General features: G+C 42.6%; 1 protein-coding gene across 6 annotated transcripts in view; it reads left to right on the top strand.

The window, feature by feature from the left end:
* Positions 1-13757, top strand: part of Ctps2 (CTP synthase 2) — a 122745-nt gene that overhangs the window by 12745 nt on the left and 96243 nt on the right. For 5 of the 6 annotated variants that reach the window (XM_040744083.1, XM_005074265.4, XM_040744084.1 and 2 more), the window contains 4 exons: positions 2610-2780; positions 5938-6038; positions 12508-12624; positions 12752-12835. In XM_040744083.1, coding sequence (XP_040600017.1) covers positions 2610-2780; positions 5938-6038; positions 12508-12624; positions 12752-12835 — 473 coding nt within the window. Of the gene's footprint in view, positions 1-2609; positions 2781-5937; positions 6039-8815; positions 8839-12507; positions 12625-12751; positions 12836-13757 lie in introns of those variants that run through there. The other variant, XM_013116447.3, reaches the window with a different exon arrangement.

Below are 13757 nucleotides of genomic sequence, written 5' to 3'. Positions count from 1 at the left end.
AAATTTTTATGTATTGCATATGTGTTTGTGTATGCCGTGTGTATGCAGGTGCCAACAGAGGCTGGAAGAGAAAGGTCCCCTGGAGCTGGAGTTACAACCTGACATTGGGTGCTCTGGGATCTGAACTCTGGTTTTCTGCAAGAGCAGCAAATACTCTTAACTGCTGAGCCATCTCTCCATCTTCTTGTATTATGTTTTGGGTAATTTCTCTAGGATAGGCTTCCAGAAGTAGACTTACTGGATCATACCTTAGAAATGTGCAAAAGTTCTTATGGCCGTTGATTCATTTTTTTCAGATCACTGATGATATTCCACATAGTCAAGTCAAGTGTGACTAAGCATAGATGTGGAGCAAAGAGCTTGTTCTCTGCTGTCTTCCTTGATCACTTCCTACCTTATATTTTGATGCAGGATCTCTCATTTGAACCCAGGGACTGCTGATCTGGCTAGTCTAGCTAGCCAACTTCCTGCAGGGATCTCCTGTCTGTCTCCAAAGTGCTGAGTGCTGGGGTGCCAGGATCATAGGCAGACTGATATGCCTACCTAGCATTGACATGAGTGCTGGGAGTCTGAACTATGCTTTACACACTGTGACATCTCCCGGGCCCTGACATAGTTTTCTTTCTTAATCATACTGTAGCCCAGACTGACCTGAAACTCACTCTGTAGCCCAAGCAGGCCTTGAATTCATTGTTTTCCTCCCATCTCAACTTGCTCAGTTCTGGGATTATAGGTTTAAGTCACTACAACCAGACATTTTGATAAGTATAAATTAGTCATTAAAAAATCACTAATACCGGGTTTGGTAGCACATGTCTATAGTCCCAGAATTTGAGCGATGAGACAGGAAGAATGGGGCTTCAGGGAGAGAATCAAAGGCCAACTTTAGTCAACTACGTAGTCAGTTAGAGGCCAGCTTGGGCTACATGAGACTCTGTCTCATGACGACTACAATTTCAAGGCAAGCATGGGCTACACGGGACCCTATCTCAAAAGAACAAGAGCAAAATGAAAATGAAGAAAAACAAGGGGCTGATGTTTTTTATTTAGTATAATGCCACATAACTATAGAGAATTGAGTTTGTATCCCAAGCACCCATGTAGAAGCCAGGAATGGTGTTGAGCATCTGAAACTCCAGCACTGCTGAGGCAGAGAAAAAAATGGATCCCAGGAGTCCATTGACTAGCCTAGCAGAGTGATGATTTCCACTTCCATCAGAAGACCAGTTCAGGGGCAGGGAAATTGAAAAAGACACCGCTGACCTCCACATGTATGGGCACACACATACATGCATACTTGCATTCATATTTGCAAATATCCACAGGAACACATGCATACACCACACACACCAAAACAAAAGGCATTAGCTTTAATTTTGTGTATTGTATTTTATTTACCTGTGTGTGTGTGTGTGTGTGTGTGTATGCACGTGCGCACACTCTATGGTGCGTGTGTGGTGGTCAGAGAATAACTTATGGTAGTTAGTTCTCTTTCTACTATGTGGGTCTCAGGCTTGAATTCAGATTGTCAGGTTTGGCAGCAAGCACCCCTACTTGCTGAGCCCTCCTGCAGGCCCTCAAACCTTTTTTACATGCAAGCGGAAAAGTACATAAGTCTTAAATGTATAATTTTGATGATGAATTTTATCAAAATGAACGTATTGTGTAACCAGCCTTGATCACAGAACAAAAATCACCTTTGTGGGCTGGTCAAATGTCTTAGTGGGTAAAGTTGCTTGCTGCCCAGCACTACAAACCTAATGACCCTTGTGATCCTCAGAACCCACAATACGGTGGAAGGAGGCAATCAACTCCATAAAACCGTCCTCTGACTTCCACAAGTGAGCCTTGTTACAAGAGCCCCCGCCTTCATCATGCACACACACACTAATAGTAAATAAAATATTGCAAAAGAAAACAGTGAAATCCCTTCTGTGTCTCTTGTTCTTGATCCTTAACTCTTGGGGTATCTTATCTCCTGTATTGTAGCATCAGAACTGTGCATTAATTTTACTTTTCTCCCTATCCCTTTTTGTTGTTGTTGTTTTGTTTTTTACGAGACAGGGCTTCTCTGTATTGTTTTGGAGGCTGTTGGTCCAGCCTGGCCTCGAACTCACAGAAATCCGCCTGCCTCTGCCTCCCGAGTGCTGGGACTAAAGGCGAGCACCACCATCGCCCGGCCTTCCCTAACCCTTTTTGGAGATGAGTTGTTTGCTTCCAACTACTGAGCAATCATTTTACCTCAGTCTTCCCAGTATCTGGAATTGTAGGTTAGTATTACCACACCCAAGGAGCTTTTTGAACTTTCATTTCCATTTTGATGTTAATTGAATCTTAGAGTTATACCATTTTTTCTTTTCTTTTCTTTTGATGATCCAGTCTTAAGGGTTAATTTCTAAAAATAAATTGGTAGATATCTCTTTCCAATTTTAAAAACAAGAACGTTTCTCAAACTTCTCATACAGTGTGTGTGTGTGTGTGTGTGTGTGTGTGTGTGTGTGTGTGTGTGTGTCACAAGTTCTGGGATTATAGTTATGAGTTTCCTTGCCTGGCTTAAAAATAATCTGTTAGAAGGAAGTTTTAATATCTACATTGCCTTTTGATTGTAGGTGAAGTGTTTGTTTTAAATGATGGTGGAGAAGTTGATTTGGACCTGGGAAATTATGAAAGATTCTTGGACATTAATCTTTATAAAGACAACAACATCACCACTGGGAAGATATATCAGCATGTGATCAATAAAGAGAGGCGTGGTGATTACCTGGGGAGGACTGTTCAAGGTATTTTACTATATGACATTACGGACCCTGTATGCATCACAGAGGAAACTTTGTGTTTCACAGACATGAAAAGGTTGTGGGCCCTGAAATCTCTGCTTTCTTTTCTTTTTCACTCAGACATGTAAAGATTGCCCTCCTCCATTGTTCCTGAGTATATCTGCATTTGTTATTAGATAATATTTTGAATTTTCTTTTTTTGAGAAAGGGTCTCATGTAGCCCAGGTTGGCCTTTAACTTGCTGTGTAGCCAGGGATGACATTGAATGTGATGATCCTCCAGCCTCCACCTCTTTTTTTTTTTTTTTTGGTTTTTCAAAATAGGATTTCTCTGTGTAACAGCCTTGGATGTCCTAAAACTCAATTTGTGAACTAGGCTGGCCTCAAATTCACAGAGATCTAACTGCCTCTGTCTCCCTGCCTCCTGAGTGCTGGCATTAAAGGCCAGAACCACCACCACCCAGCTAGCCTCCACCTTTTTAAGAGCTGGAATTATAGGCATGTACTATCAAAGCAGTGTATGCAGTGTTATGAATCAGACCTAGTGCTAACGCAGCTATTTCCCCAGGTCCTGATTTTATTAATTTTTTATTGGTTTTGAGACAGAGTCTCACTGTATACATCTGGCTTGCCTGGATTTGCTATGTAGACCAGGCTGGCCTTGAACTCACAGAAATCCACCTACCTTTCTGTGTTAGTCACCTTTCCCTCCCTCCCCCCTCCATCCCTTCCTTCTTTAAATAACATGGCTTCTTCCTGATCGAATGGAGGCTTTCTTAAAAATGATTTATTTTTATTTTAACTGTATTGGTGTTTTGCCTGCATTTGTGTCTATGTGACGGTGTTGGAGCCTCTGGAGCTAGAGTTACAGATAGTGGTGAGCTGCCATGTGTGTCCAGGGAATTGAACTCAAGTCCTTTGTAAGAAGAGCCTTCACTGCTCTTAACTGCTTAGTCATCTCTCCATCCCCTATTAGTCACTTTTCTATTACTGTGATAAAACAATGACCAAGGCACCTTATAGTTTATTTGGGCTTATGGTTCCAGAGGGATAAGAGTCCATTACTATCACATGGGGTGGAGTACACATAGCAGTAGCTAGGCATGGTTGCTTGAGTAGCAATCTGAGAGCCCACACCTTGAACGACAAGGAAGAAGCACAGAGAGCACACTGGGAATGGTGTGAGGTTTTTAAAGGCTCAAATCCCACCTCCAGTGACATGCTTCCTCCAACAAGGCCCCACTTCTTAGGTACCACCAACTGGGGACCATGTATTCAAGTGCCTAAGACTATGGGAAACATTACATTAAAATCAGTGCTGGGATTAAGGGTTGGTGCCATCACTACCCAGCTTTTGTTTTGTTTTGTTTTTTGAGTCAAGAGTTTCTCTGTGTAGCTCTGGCTGTCCTGGAACTTGCTCTATAGACCAGGCTGGCCCTGAACTCATAGAGATCTGCATGCCTATGCCTCCTGAGTGTTGGGATTAAAGGTGTGCACCATCACTGCCCAGCTTTTTTTAAAGTGTCTCATATAGTAGTCTGGACTGGACTGGACTGAACTGGACTTGACTGGAACTTACTTTGAAGCCCAGGATGGCCTTAAACTCATGGCAATCATTTGCCTCAGTGCCCTGAGTGCTGGCTTATAGCTGGCCTTGTTGCAATTATTTTATTGCATTTATTTTTATTTTGTATGTATATATGTGTGTATCTTTGTTGTGAATGCTTACATGTCATAGTGCACATGTGGAAATCAGAGGACACATGCAGGTGTTGGTTCTCTTATTCCATCATGTGGGGTTTGGGAATTGAACTCTGGTCTTCAGGTTTATTGGCAGTCACCCTTACTCACTGAGCCATCTCACCAGTAATTATTATTCTTTTAAACTATTAAGTTCATGAACTGCGTGTATACTTGTAATCCCAGAAAATGAGAGGCAGAGACAGGAAGATTAGGTGTTTAAAGTCATTTTTATCTACAGACTAGGTTTTAGGCCAGCCTGAGCTATATGAGCCCTTGCCTCAAAATGAAAACCATTAGAGGCCAGAGAGATTGCTCAGGAGTCAAGAGCACTTGTTCTTGCAGAGGACCACAGTTTGGTTCTCCCAACCCATAGGGTGGATAATAACTGTGTGTATCTCCAGTTCCAGGGGATCCAGTGTCTTTCTCTATCTTCTGAAGGCACCAGGCATGACGGACATACATACATGCAGGCAAAACAGCCATATGCATAAAATCAGTAAAATTTAAAAAAGAAAGAAAACAATTAAATTTCTAGTATTTTTGGCTGGATATGGTGGTGCAGAAAGATAAAGGAATGATTGCCACAAGTTCAAGTACAGCCTAGTCTACATAGCAAGTTTCAGACCACTCATGACTACATAGGAAGACCCTGTTTCAAAAACAAACATAAAAATCAAAAAAGTGTATTTTATGGTAATTGATTACAGAAGTCATAGAAAACCATAGAATACCCAGGTGGATTTTGACATCTCTGTAGGAACCTTGGTGAGAGGGTGAGCTTCATCTACACCCTTGAAGTGGACTTTTCCATTGGCTGCTATTATCCCCAGGGTACTTAGGCCCCACCCTTGTATAGCTGCTAGGTGTCCTTCACGTGGATTCTAACATCTGGCTTAACCAGAATCCTTCCTTGCCCAGTTTCCAGATGTCATAATAGGTAGCTCCAAGTTTTTTTTAAAGATTTATTTTATTTATATGTATGTATATACGTGTATGTCACATGTGTGTTTGTGTGCCCTTGGAAGCCAGAAGAGACTGTTGGATTCCCTGGACCTAGAGTTACAGGCAGTTATAAGCCTCTAGATATGGGTGATAGGAGGTGAACTCAGGTTCTCTAAAAAAGCAGCAAGTACTCCTGACTGCTGAGCCACCTCTGCAGACTGGTGTTTTCTCGTCTGCATCAGTGATAGCACTTGTGTTTCTTGTTCTCTGCATCTGGTCTGTTTCAAGAGCAAAGGCCTATCATGGGAATGACTAGTCTTAAATTCCTCAGTCCATGCTGGTTCCGGCGATGGAGACAATGGCATAAGATCTCTCGCTGGTCTCATTTGCCTGGTGGTTTTCCCATCATTTGGGAGTTCCACATGCTTCCTTCTCATGATGTAACCTGCTGTGTTATTTATTCCTTCTTTCTGCAGTTGTTCCCCATATCACTGATGCTATCCAGGAGTGGGTCATGAATCAAGCCAAGGTGTCTGTGGACGGTGATAAGGAAGATCCCCAGATATGCGTTATTGAGGCAAGCATGGAACTTTTCTTCCTAAGCTACTATCCTGCTGGGTCTTTAAGCGTCCAGTTTTCGTGTACTCTCCCTCCTGGGTATTGCAAATTAGGCTGGGGATGGGGTTCCAGAAGGGAACAACAGAGATGGTCACAAGTCAGTTATTCAACAGATAATCACACATTCTCTTGGACTGAGTATGTAGTCATCTGTGCATATAGACAGATGAGTAACATAGTCAGTGTTGGGGTTGGAGCCTGGAATGGATAGTTTCTTTGGTTCCTGAGGAGCCTATAGATCCACTGTCCATACGAATGGAATGTATTCTTTTATTTGACAACAGGGTCTTAAGTAGCCCAGGCTGGCCTTGAACTTGATTTATGGCCAATAAAGCCTTTAAACTCCTGATCCTTCTGCTAAGTGCTAGGATTACAGGCATATGCCATTCCTCTTGGTTTATGCCATGCTGGGGATGGGATCCGGGCTTCATGTGTGCTAGGCATGTATGCTACGAATTGAGCTACATCACTATCCCAGAGTGTATTTTAATTCCTAGTATTGGAGAGATATTTGCAAAGTGCTGTGAAAAAGTAGAGATTGGGTTGGGAGTCTGATGGTGGTGGTGGGAGGTGATATCAGCCATTTCAAGAAAGCAGCGTTTGACCTTGCCACTTGTTGACTGCCTTGACTTTTCTTTCATTGCTCTATGTTGTACAAACTGTTTTCTAACTGGGTGTTTCTTCCTGGTTTATACCAAGGAAGTGCTTCCTCTTAAAAATGAAAGAGAGCGTGTGTGCGCGCGTGTGTCCGTGCGTCCATGCGTGTGTGTGTGTGTGTGTGTGTGTGTGTGTCTGTGTCCGTCCGTCCGTCCATCCCAATACTCATGTGGAGGTCAGAGGACAGCCTTGAGTGTTGGTCCTCAGCTACTTCCTCCTTGTTTGAGACAGGGTCTCTGTTGCTCACTGCTTTAGGCTAGCTGGCCCGTGAGCTTCTGGCGATCCTCCTGCCTCCACATCCCATATCTCAGTAGGCCCACACTACAATTACAGACACTTGTGCTACTATGTCTGGTTTCCATATGGGTTCTGGGGATCTGAACTCAGATTGTCAAGGCTTGCACAGTAAGTACTCCACCACTGAGCCATCTCTTTAACCCTAGTATTTCCTATTTGAAAAATATCATAAAAGACAGTCTCATATCCCCCTGGCCTTAAATTCCACTATGTAGCCAAGAATGACCTTGAATTTCTGAACCTTCTGCATCTACCTCCCAAGCGCTGGGATTACAGGCACATATTACCATATCCAGTTTTATGTGGTATTGGGGGTTGGACTCAGAGCTTCAGATTTTATCAACTCAGCTGCATCCTTAGCATTTTTAAAAGTTTTTTGTTATTATTTTGTGCATCAATGAATTCATTGGTCCTGCTTAGAAAGCACAGGTGAGTTTTAAAATAAGTCAGGCATGGTGGTGCAGACTTTTAATCCCAGGACTCAGGAGGCAGAGGCTGGTAGATGTCTGTGAGTTCGAGGCCAGCCTGGTTTACATGGAGAGTTTCAGATCAGCCAGGTTTATATGGTAAGAGCCTGTCTAAAAAACAATAACAACAAAAAGCAAAGGCGAGGGATTACTTAAAGAAGGCTGGATGACACCAAACCAGAACCTTTCCCATAAATTCCCACCTAGTTATGGAAGATGACCTCATGGAAGTTGCATCATGGAGTCTTCCCTTGCAGCTAGCTTCTCACTCCTTTTTATTGTCCCAAACCATATATGGTACCAAATGCTAATGTATGTTTCTTAAACATTTAATCTCATGATAAAGTTTTTTTGTTTGTGTTTGATTTTTTTGAGAAAAGGTTTCACTTTATAATCCAGGCTAGCCTGGGATTCATTATGTAACCTATGCTGGCCTATACCTCACAGTAATCCTTGTGCCTCAGCTTCCCAAGTGCTAGAATTATAGTAGTATGCCACTGCTTTGACTTACAAATTTAACTTGTAAGTTGAATATAATAAAAGATTGAGAATAACAAAATAGAACAATTATAACAATAAATTACAGTGAAAGTTATTTAAAACCTATGGACTATCTCTTTTGTAGTTTTAAGTTTAATAAATGCAAACTCACAGTAAGAAAAGACTATCTCAAGGGTTCTGAAAACAGTGATAATGGTGATCTGGAGGTAGAGAAAAGGGTTGAAAGGTTGCAGTACCACAATAAACCACATGAGGGCAGGAACAGATAAGATTTAAAGTCTTGGTCCCCTTTCCTCATGTTCCAGTGGCAACTATAGGATCCCTGTTGAAAAGCACGGGAGTAAAGAGACTGGGGAAGGAGTTTGAAGCTGTCTGGGCTACATATGGAGCTCCAGTTCAGTCTGAGCTACAGAGTCAGACTCTGTCACAGCCCTCTCCCCTGAAAAACATACTAGTAAGCCTGGTGGTGGCGCATGCCTTTAATCCTAGTACTCAAGAGGGAGAGGCAGGTGGATCTCTGTGAGTTCGAGGCCAGCTTGTTCTACAGAGCGAGTTCCAGGACAGCCAGGACTACACAGAGACCCTGTCTCAAAAAAACAAAACAAGGCAAAGCAAAACGAAACAAAAAACACACTAACAAACAAAAATAAAAACAGAAGGAGCATAGCACTTGCTTATCATATGTGAGACCCTGGATTATGTATCTAGCAACACAAGAATACAAAGGACAAAATCCTCTAAGACATTCCCATATAGTTTGGTTTAAATACAGACTTTTCTTTCTTTCTTTCTTTCTAGACAGGGACATGATTTGTAGCCTTGACCGGCCTGGAACTGGTATGTTGACTTTGAATTCACAGACATCCCCCTGCCTCACTAGCTTCTGCCTTGAGCACTGAGATTAAAGGTGATAGCCACAATGCCTGGTCTGTCCTTAAATTTTTATGCATATTTTGTATGCATCTGTGGTGTATGTGTGTTCACATGTGCATACACGTGTGTGCATGTGTATTCGAATACCTGTGAAAACATTGGTTATCAGTAGCTCACCAACTTATTGTATGAGATAGGGTCTCATAGAACCTGGAGCTCACTGATTTGGCTAGACTGGCTGACCAGCAAGCTCCAGGAATCTGCCTGTCTCTACCCCAGCCTTCTGGGGAGGGGTTACAGACATTCACTGCTGTGCACAGCATTTTATGTTTGTTGTGAATCCTAACTCAAGTCCTCATGCTTGCCTGGCAATCTTATTATTGACTGAGCTACTGTCCCTGTTTGTATTTATTGAGATAGTGTTTATGCATGTATTTCAAGCTAACCTTGAAGTTTGTATGTAATCCAGGTTGACCTTAAATTTATAGCAATTTTCCATTGTCATTCAGCCTCCTTAATACTGCTGAGATTAAAGATGTGTGTCACCATGCATTCCTCCTTTTGCTGTTGCTGCTGCCGCCACACAAACCACTGCCTCTCATTCCTTCTCTCCCTCCCCCTCCCTCCCCTTTGCTCCCTCCCTTCCTTCCTCCCTCCCCCCTCCCTTCTTCCAGTCTTCCTTGGTAGGATCTTGGTATGTCCATCCTGGCCTCAGACTGGAGATTCTCATGCTTCTACCTAGGACTGTTTTTGTTTTAAGGTTTTTTTCTTCATTAATTTCTTTTTCATTCTGGGGTTTATAGTTAGTGAGCGCTTATACCCTGCTAAGTTTCTGATTACATTTCGTTGTTGTTGTTAGTTTCATTTCTCATGTAGTTCCCCCTGTGATGGGGGAAGTCCTGTGTATATGTAAATAAAGCACTGTTGGCCAATAGGGAAGCAAGAGAGGTAGGACTAGGAGTCTAGGAGGATTCTGGGAAATGTAGTGAAGAGAGTTGTTGCCATGTATCCCTGGAGGAGAGAACACAAGTCTGGCGTTCTCGAAAAGATAAGTCGGTATAAAATATATATTAGTAATTATGTTTTAATAGTTAAGACAGAGCTAGCCGATTAGAAACCATAGCAAACGGCCAACAGCTTCATAATTAATATAGTGTCTTGTGTGTCATTTGGGGGCTAAAGAGACAATGGGACCCAGGCAGCTGGTGGGGAGACTACACGTTACACCCCTGTCCTCACACTTGCTGTGTAGCTGAGATTACCTTGAACTTGTGATCCTTCTGTTTTTTCCCAAGTGCTGGGGTTACAGGTTTTGGTCAGCAATCATGCCTAGCTTTATTTTTATAGAAGTTCAAGGTCATTTTTGGCTATATTGTGAATTATAGGCTAGCCTGGGCTACACAAGACCCTGTAGTATTGATCATGTAGTGGATAGGGTTTCTCTTTATAGTCTTTTGCTGTCGTGGCACTTGATCTGTAAACTAGGCTGGCTCTAACTCACAGAGACCTCTGCCTCTGAGCACTGGAATTAAAAGCATATGCCACTACTGCCCCACAGATCTTAAAATGACTTCTTTATCATTTGAGTATCTGCTACATGATCAATATTGCAAGCAGAGTGTTGGGAAGAACTGGAAAGATTCCCAGCCAGCATAAATGGAACACACCTGTAATACCAGTACTCAGAAGGGAAAGGTAAAGGGATCACTACCAGTTTGAGGCTAGCTGGGGCTACATTGTGTATGGGTTTTTTTTTGTTGTTCCACAGTGTAGCCTCATTTTGATGCAAGTTCCTTTACCCACTAAGCCATCTTTTTTTTGTTTTTTGTTTTTTGTTTTTTCGAGACAAGGTTTCTCTGTGGTTTTGGAGGCTGTCCTGGAACTCACTCTGTAGACCAGGCTGGCCTCGAACTCACAGAGATCTGCCTGCCTCTGCCTCCCGAGTGCTGGGATTAAAGGCATGCGCCACCAACGCCCGGCCCACTAAGACATCTTAACAGTCCTTGGAACTTTCTACCTGCTAATGAGTTCTGTGTCCTTGTCTCTCCTTTTTTAATTTTTAAAATTTATTTTGTTTTTAAGATTTTACTTTTATGTATGTGGGTGATTTTCCTGCATGTATGTCTGTGTACCATGCCTATGTAGTATGTTCCGGGGACAGAAGAGAGCAACCCCTTTGACTGGAGTTGCAGATAGTTGTGAATTGCCATGTGGGTGCTGGGAGTTGAACCCAGGTCCTCTCGAAGAGCAGCCAGTGGTGTTAATCACCCAGCCTCTCTCTCTCTCTTCTTTTGAGACTGAGTTTCATGGTAGCCTAAGCTGGCCTGGAACTCATTCTTTAGCCCAGGAAGGTTGCAAACTCAAGGCGATTATCCTTCTGCCTTGCCTTTTTGTTTTTGGTTTGGTCACCATGCCTGGATTTTTTTTGAGATACGATATACTCCAGGCTAGTCTTGAGCTTGTGATATTTCTGCGGGATTACAGATGTGTCTTACCAGACCAGGCTTTTTTTTCCTTTGGTTTTTTTGAGACAGGGTTTCTCTGTGGCTTTGGAGGCTGTCCTGGAACTAGCTCTTGTAGACCAGGCTGGTCTTGAATTCACAGAGATCCGCCTGCCTTTGCCTCCTGAGTGCTGAAATCAAAGGCGTGCGCCACCACCACCTGCCAGACTGGCTTTTTTATTAATAGTTTTATTGAAGTTTAATATAAAATTTAATTCTTTTTAAGTGTATAATTTAATGATTTTATGCATTTATAAGCTATATTTTGTGAGAATATTAAGCCTCAGTTCTTTTTTTTTTTGGTTTTACGAGACAGGGTTTCTCTGTATTGTTTCAGAGGCTATCAGTCCAGCCTGGCCTCGAACTCACAGAGATCCGCCTGCCTCTGCCTCCCGAGTGCTGGGATTAAAGGCCTGCGCCACCACCGCCCGGCAAGCCTCAGTTCTTATCCTCAGTCTATTAAAATAATTTCTAAAGCTGGGGACTGCACTCGGGAGACAGAGGCAGGCGGATCTCTGTGAGTTCAAGGCCAGGCTGGACCGACAGCCTCCGAAACAATACAGAGAAACCCTGTCTTGTAAAAACCAAAAAAAAAAAAAAAAAGCTGGGGACGGTTGCACACACCTTTAAAACCAGCTCTTGGGAGGCAGAGGCAGGTGGATCTCTGAGTTATGGACTAGCCTGGTTTATAGTTTGAAGAGTTCCAGCAGGACAGCCAGAACTACACAGAGAAACCCTGTCTCAAAAATAAAAATTAAAACAAAATAAAATCATTTCTAGACCAGTTGTGGTGCTTCATGTTACATATTCAAGGTCAGCTTGGGTCATGTAGAAGTCCAGGTCACCCTGGGTTACAGTACAAAACTCACCTCGAAGGTAAGAATTACTTAACTTAGCTGGTTGTTTTGGTACATGTCTTTAATTCCAGCACTTGGGAGACAGAGGCAGCCAGATCTCCGACTTCAGAGTCACCCTGGTCTATATAGGGAGTTCTAGGTCAGCCAGGACTATAGAATCAGACCGTGTCTCAAAAGAAAAATTACTTAACTTAAAAATCAAGACAATTTCATTGGTTTGTGTGCTGTGGAAGATGTTTGGTCATTTGCGCCTTATTTTTGTTTTCTACCCTCAGCTGGGAGGCACCATTGGAGACATCGAAGGAATGGCATTTGTGGAAGCATTCCGACAATTCCAGTTTAAAGCCAAAAAAGAGAATTTTTGTAATATTCATGTCAGCCTTGTACCACAGGTACGTTTTCCCACATATGTGGTAGTAACTTTGATCGATTTTGCACTGATATTTTATGTGACCTACATTTGAAATTCAAGAATCATAAACTGTCTACTTGTTCTGATGGGAACTCATTTCTCTTTAGCCCAATGCTACTGGAGAACAAAAAACCAAACCCACGCAAAACAGTGTCCGTTCGCTGAGGGGGCTGGGCTTGTCTCCAGATCTGGTGAGTTAAGCACAGTGGGTAAGTTTGTCTGTATGGGCTTTTGGAGTAAGACCTTCATGCCACAGGCTGTAACACACAGTAACAATGGTTTATTTCCTTTTTTGTTTTGGTTCTTGGGATGGAACTTAGGGCCTTGCACATACTAAACATGTTGTTCTACCTTTGAACTATATCCCCGCCCCTCAAATATCCCTCTCCTATGACAGTAAACTTTTTGTATCTGGCATCTAGGAAAAGAGTATTTCTTTATCCTTAAATTGGCTCCGTTTATAGCAGAAAAGATACAATGCTCTGTCATTTATAAGGTTCCTGGCTCCTTCAGAGTGAATATGAAACCTTGGGTTTTTCCTGTGTCCCTTCAAGGACTGGCTATCTTTGCTCTAAGAAGTATTCATGTATTCCTACAGCAGGTAATCCACTTACAACCAGCAGCTTGTCAGAGGGAGGCAAATTAGGGGAAAAGCAGCTGCCTTCTTTTTGTTTTTTAAGGACAGGGTTTCTTTGTGTAGCCCTGGCTGTCCTGGAACTAGCTCTGTCGACCAGGCTGGTCTTGAACTCACAGAGATCCACCTGCCTCTGCCTCCTGAGTGCTAGGATTAAAGGCGTGCGCCACCACAACCAAGCACAGCTGCTTATTTTTATGGATAAGACTTTATGGACACACAGTTACTCATTTATTTACATATAGTTTGTAGCTGTTTGGGCACAGCTGATGAGGACCCTGCATGCCTTACCTGGAAAGCTAAAATGTTGCCTGTGTGACCCATTAGTGAAAGTTTGTCAGCTTCTGATCTACCTCCTCTTCTATTTAGTGAAACAGCTGTGTAGAGCTTTAACTCTTCACCAGAGACATTTTGATGTTTTGAGTTCTTTCTGGTAGATTTCTGTTGAACTTAGTGAGATGTGCTTATGTTAGTGGCCA

This window comes from Mesocricetus auratus, unplaced genomic scaffold, assembly GCF_017639785.1.
Source record: "Mesocricetus auratus isolate SY011 unplaced genomic scaffold, BCM_Maur_2.0 Super-Scaffold_100003, whole genome shotgun sequence".
Lineage (NCBI taxonomy): Eukaryota > Metazoa > Chordata > Mammalia > Rodentia > Cricetidae > Mesocricetus > Mesocricetus auratus.
The sequence above is the reverse complement of the archived record's forward strand: the minus strand, read 5'-3'. Positions and strand labels throughout refer to the sequence as shown.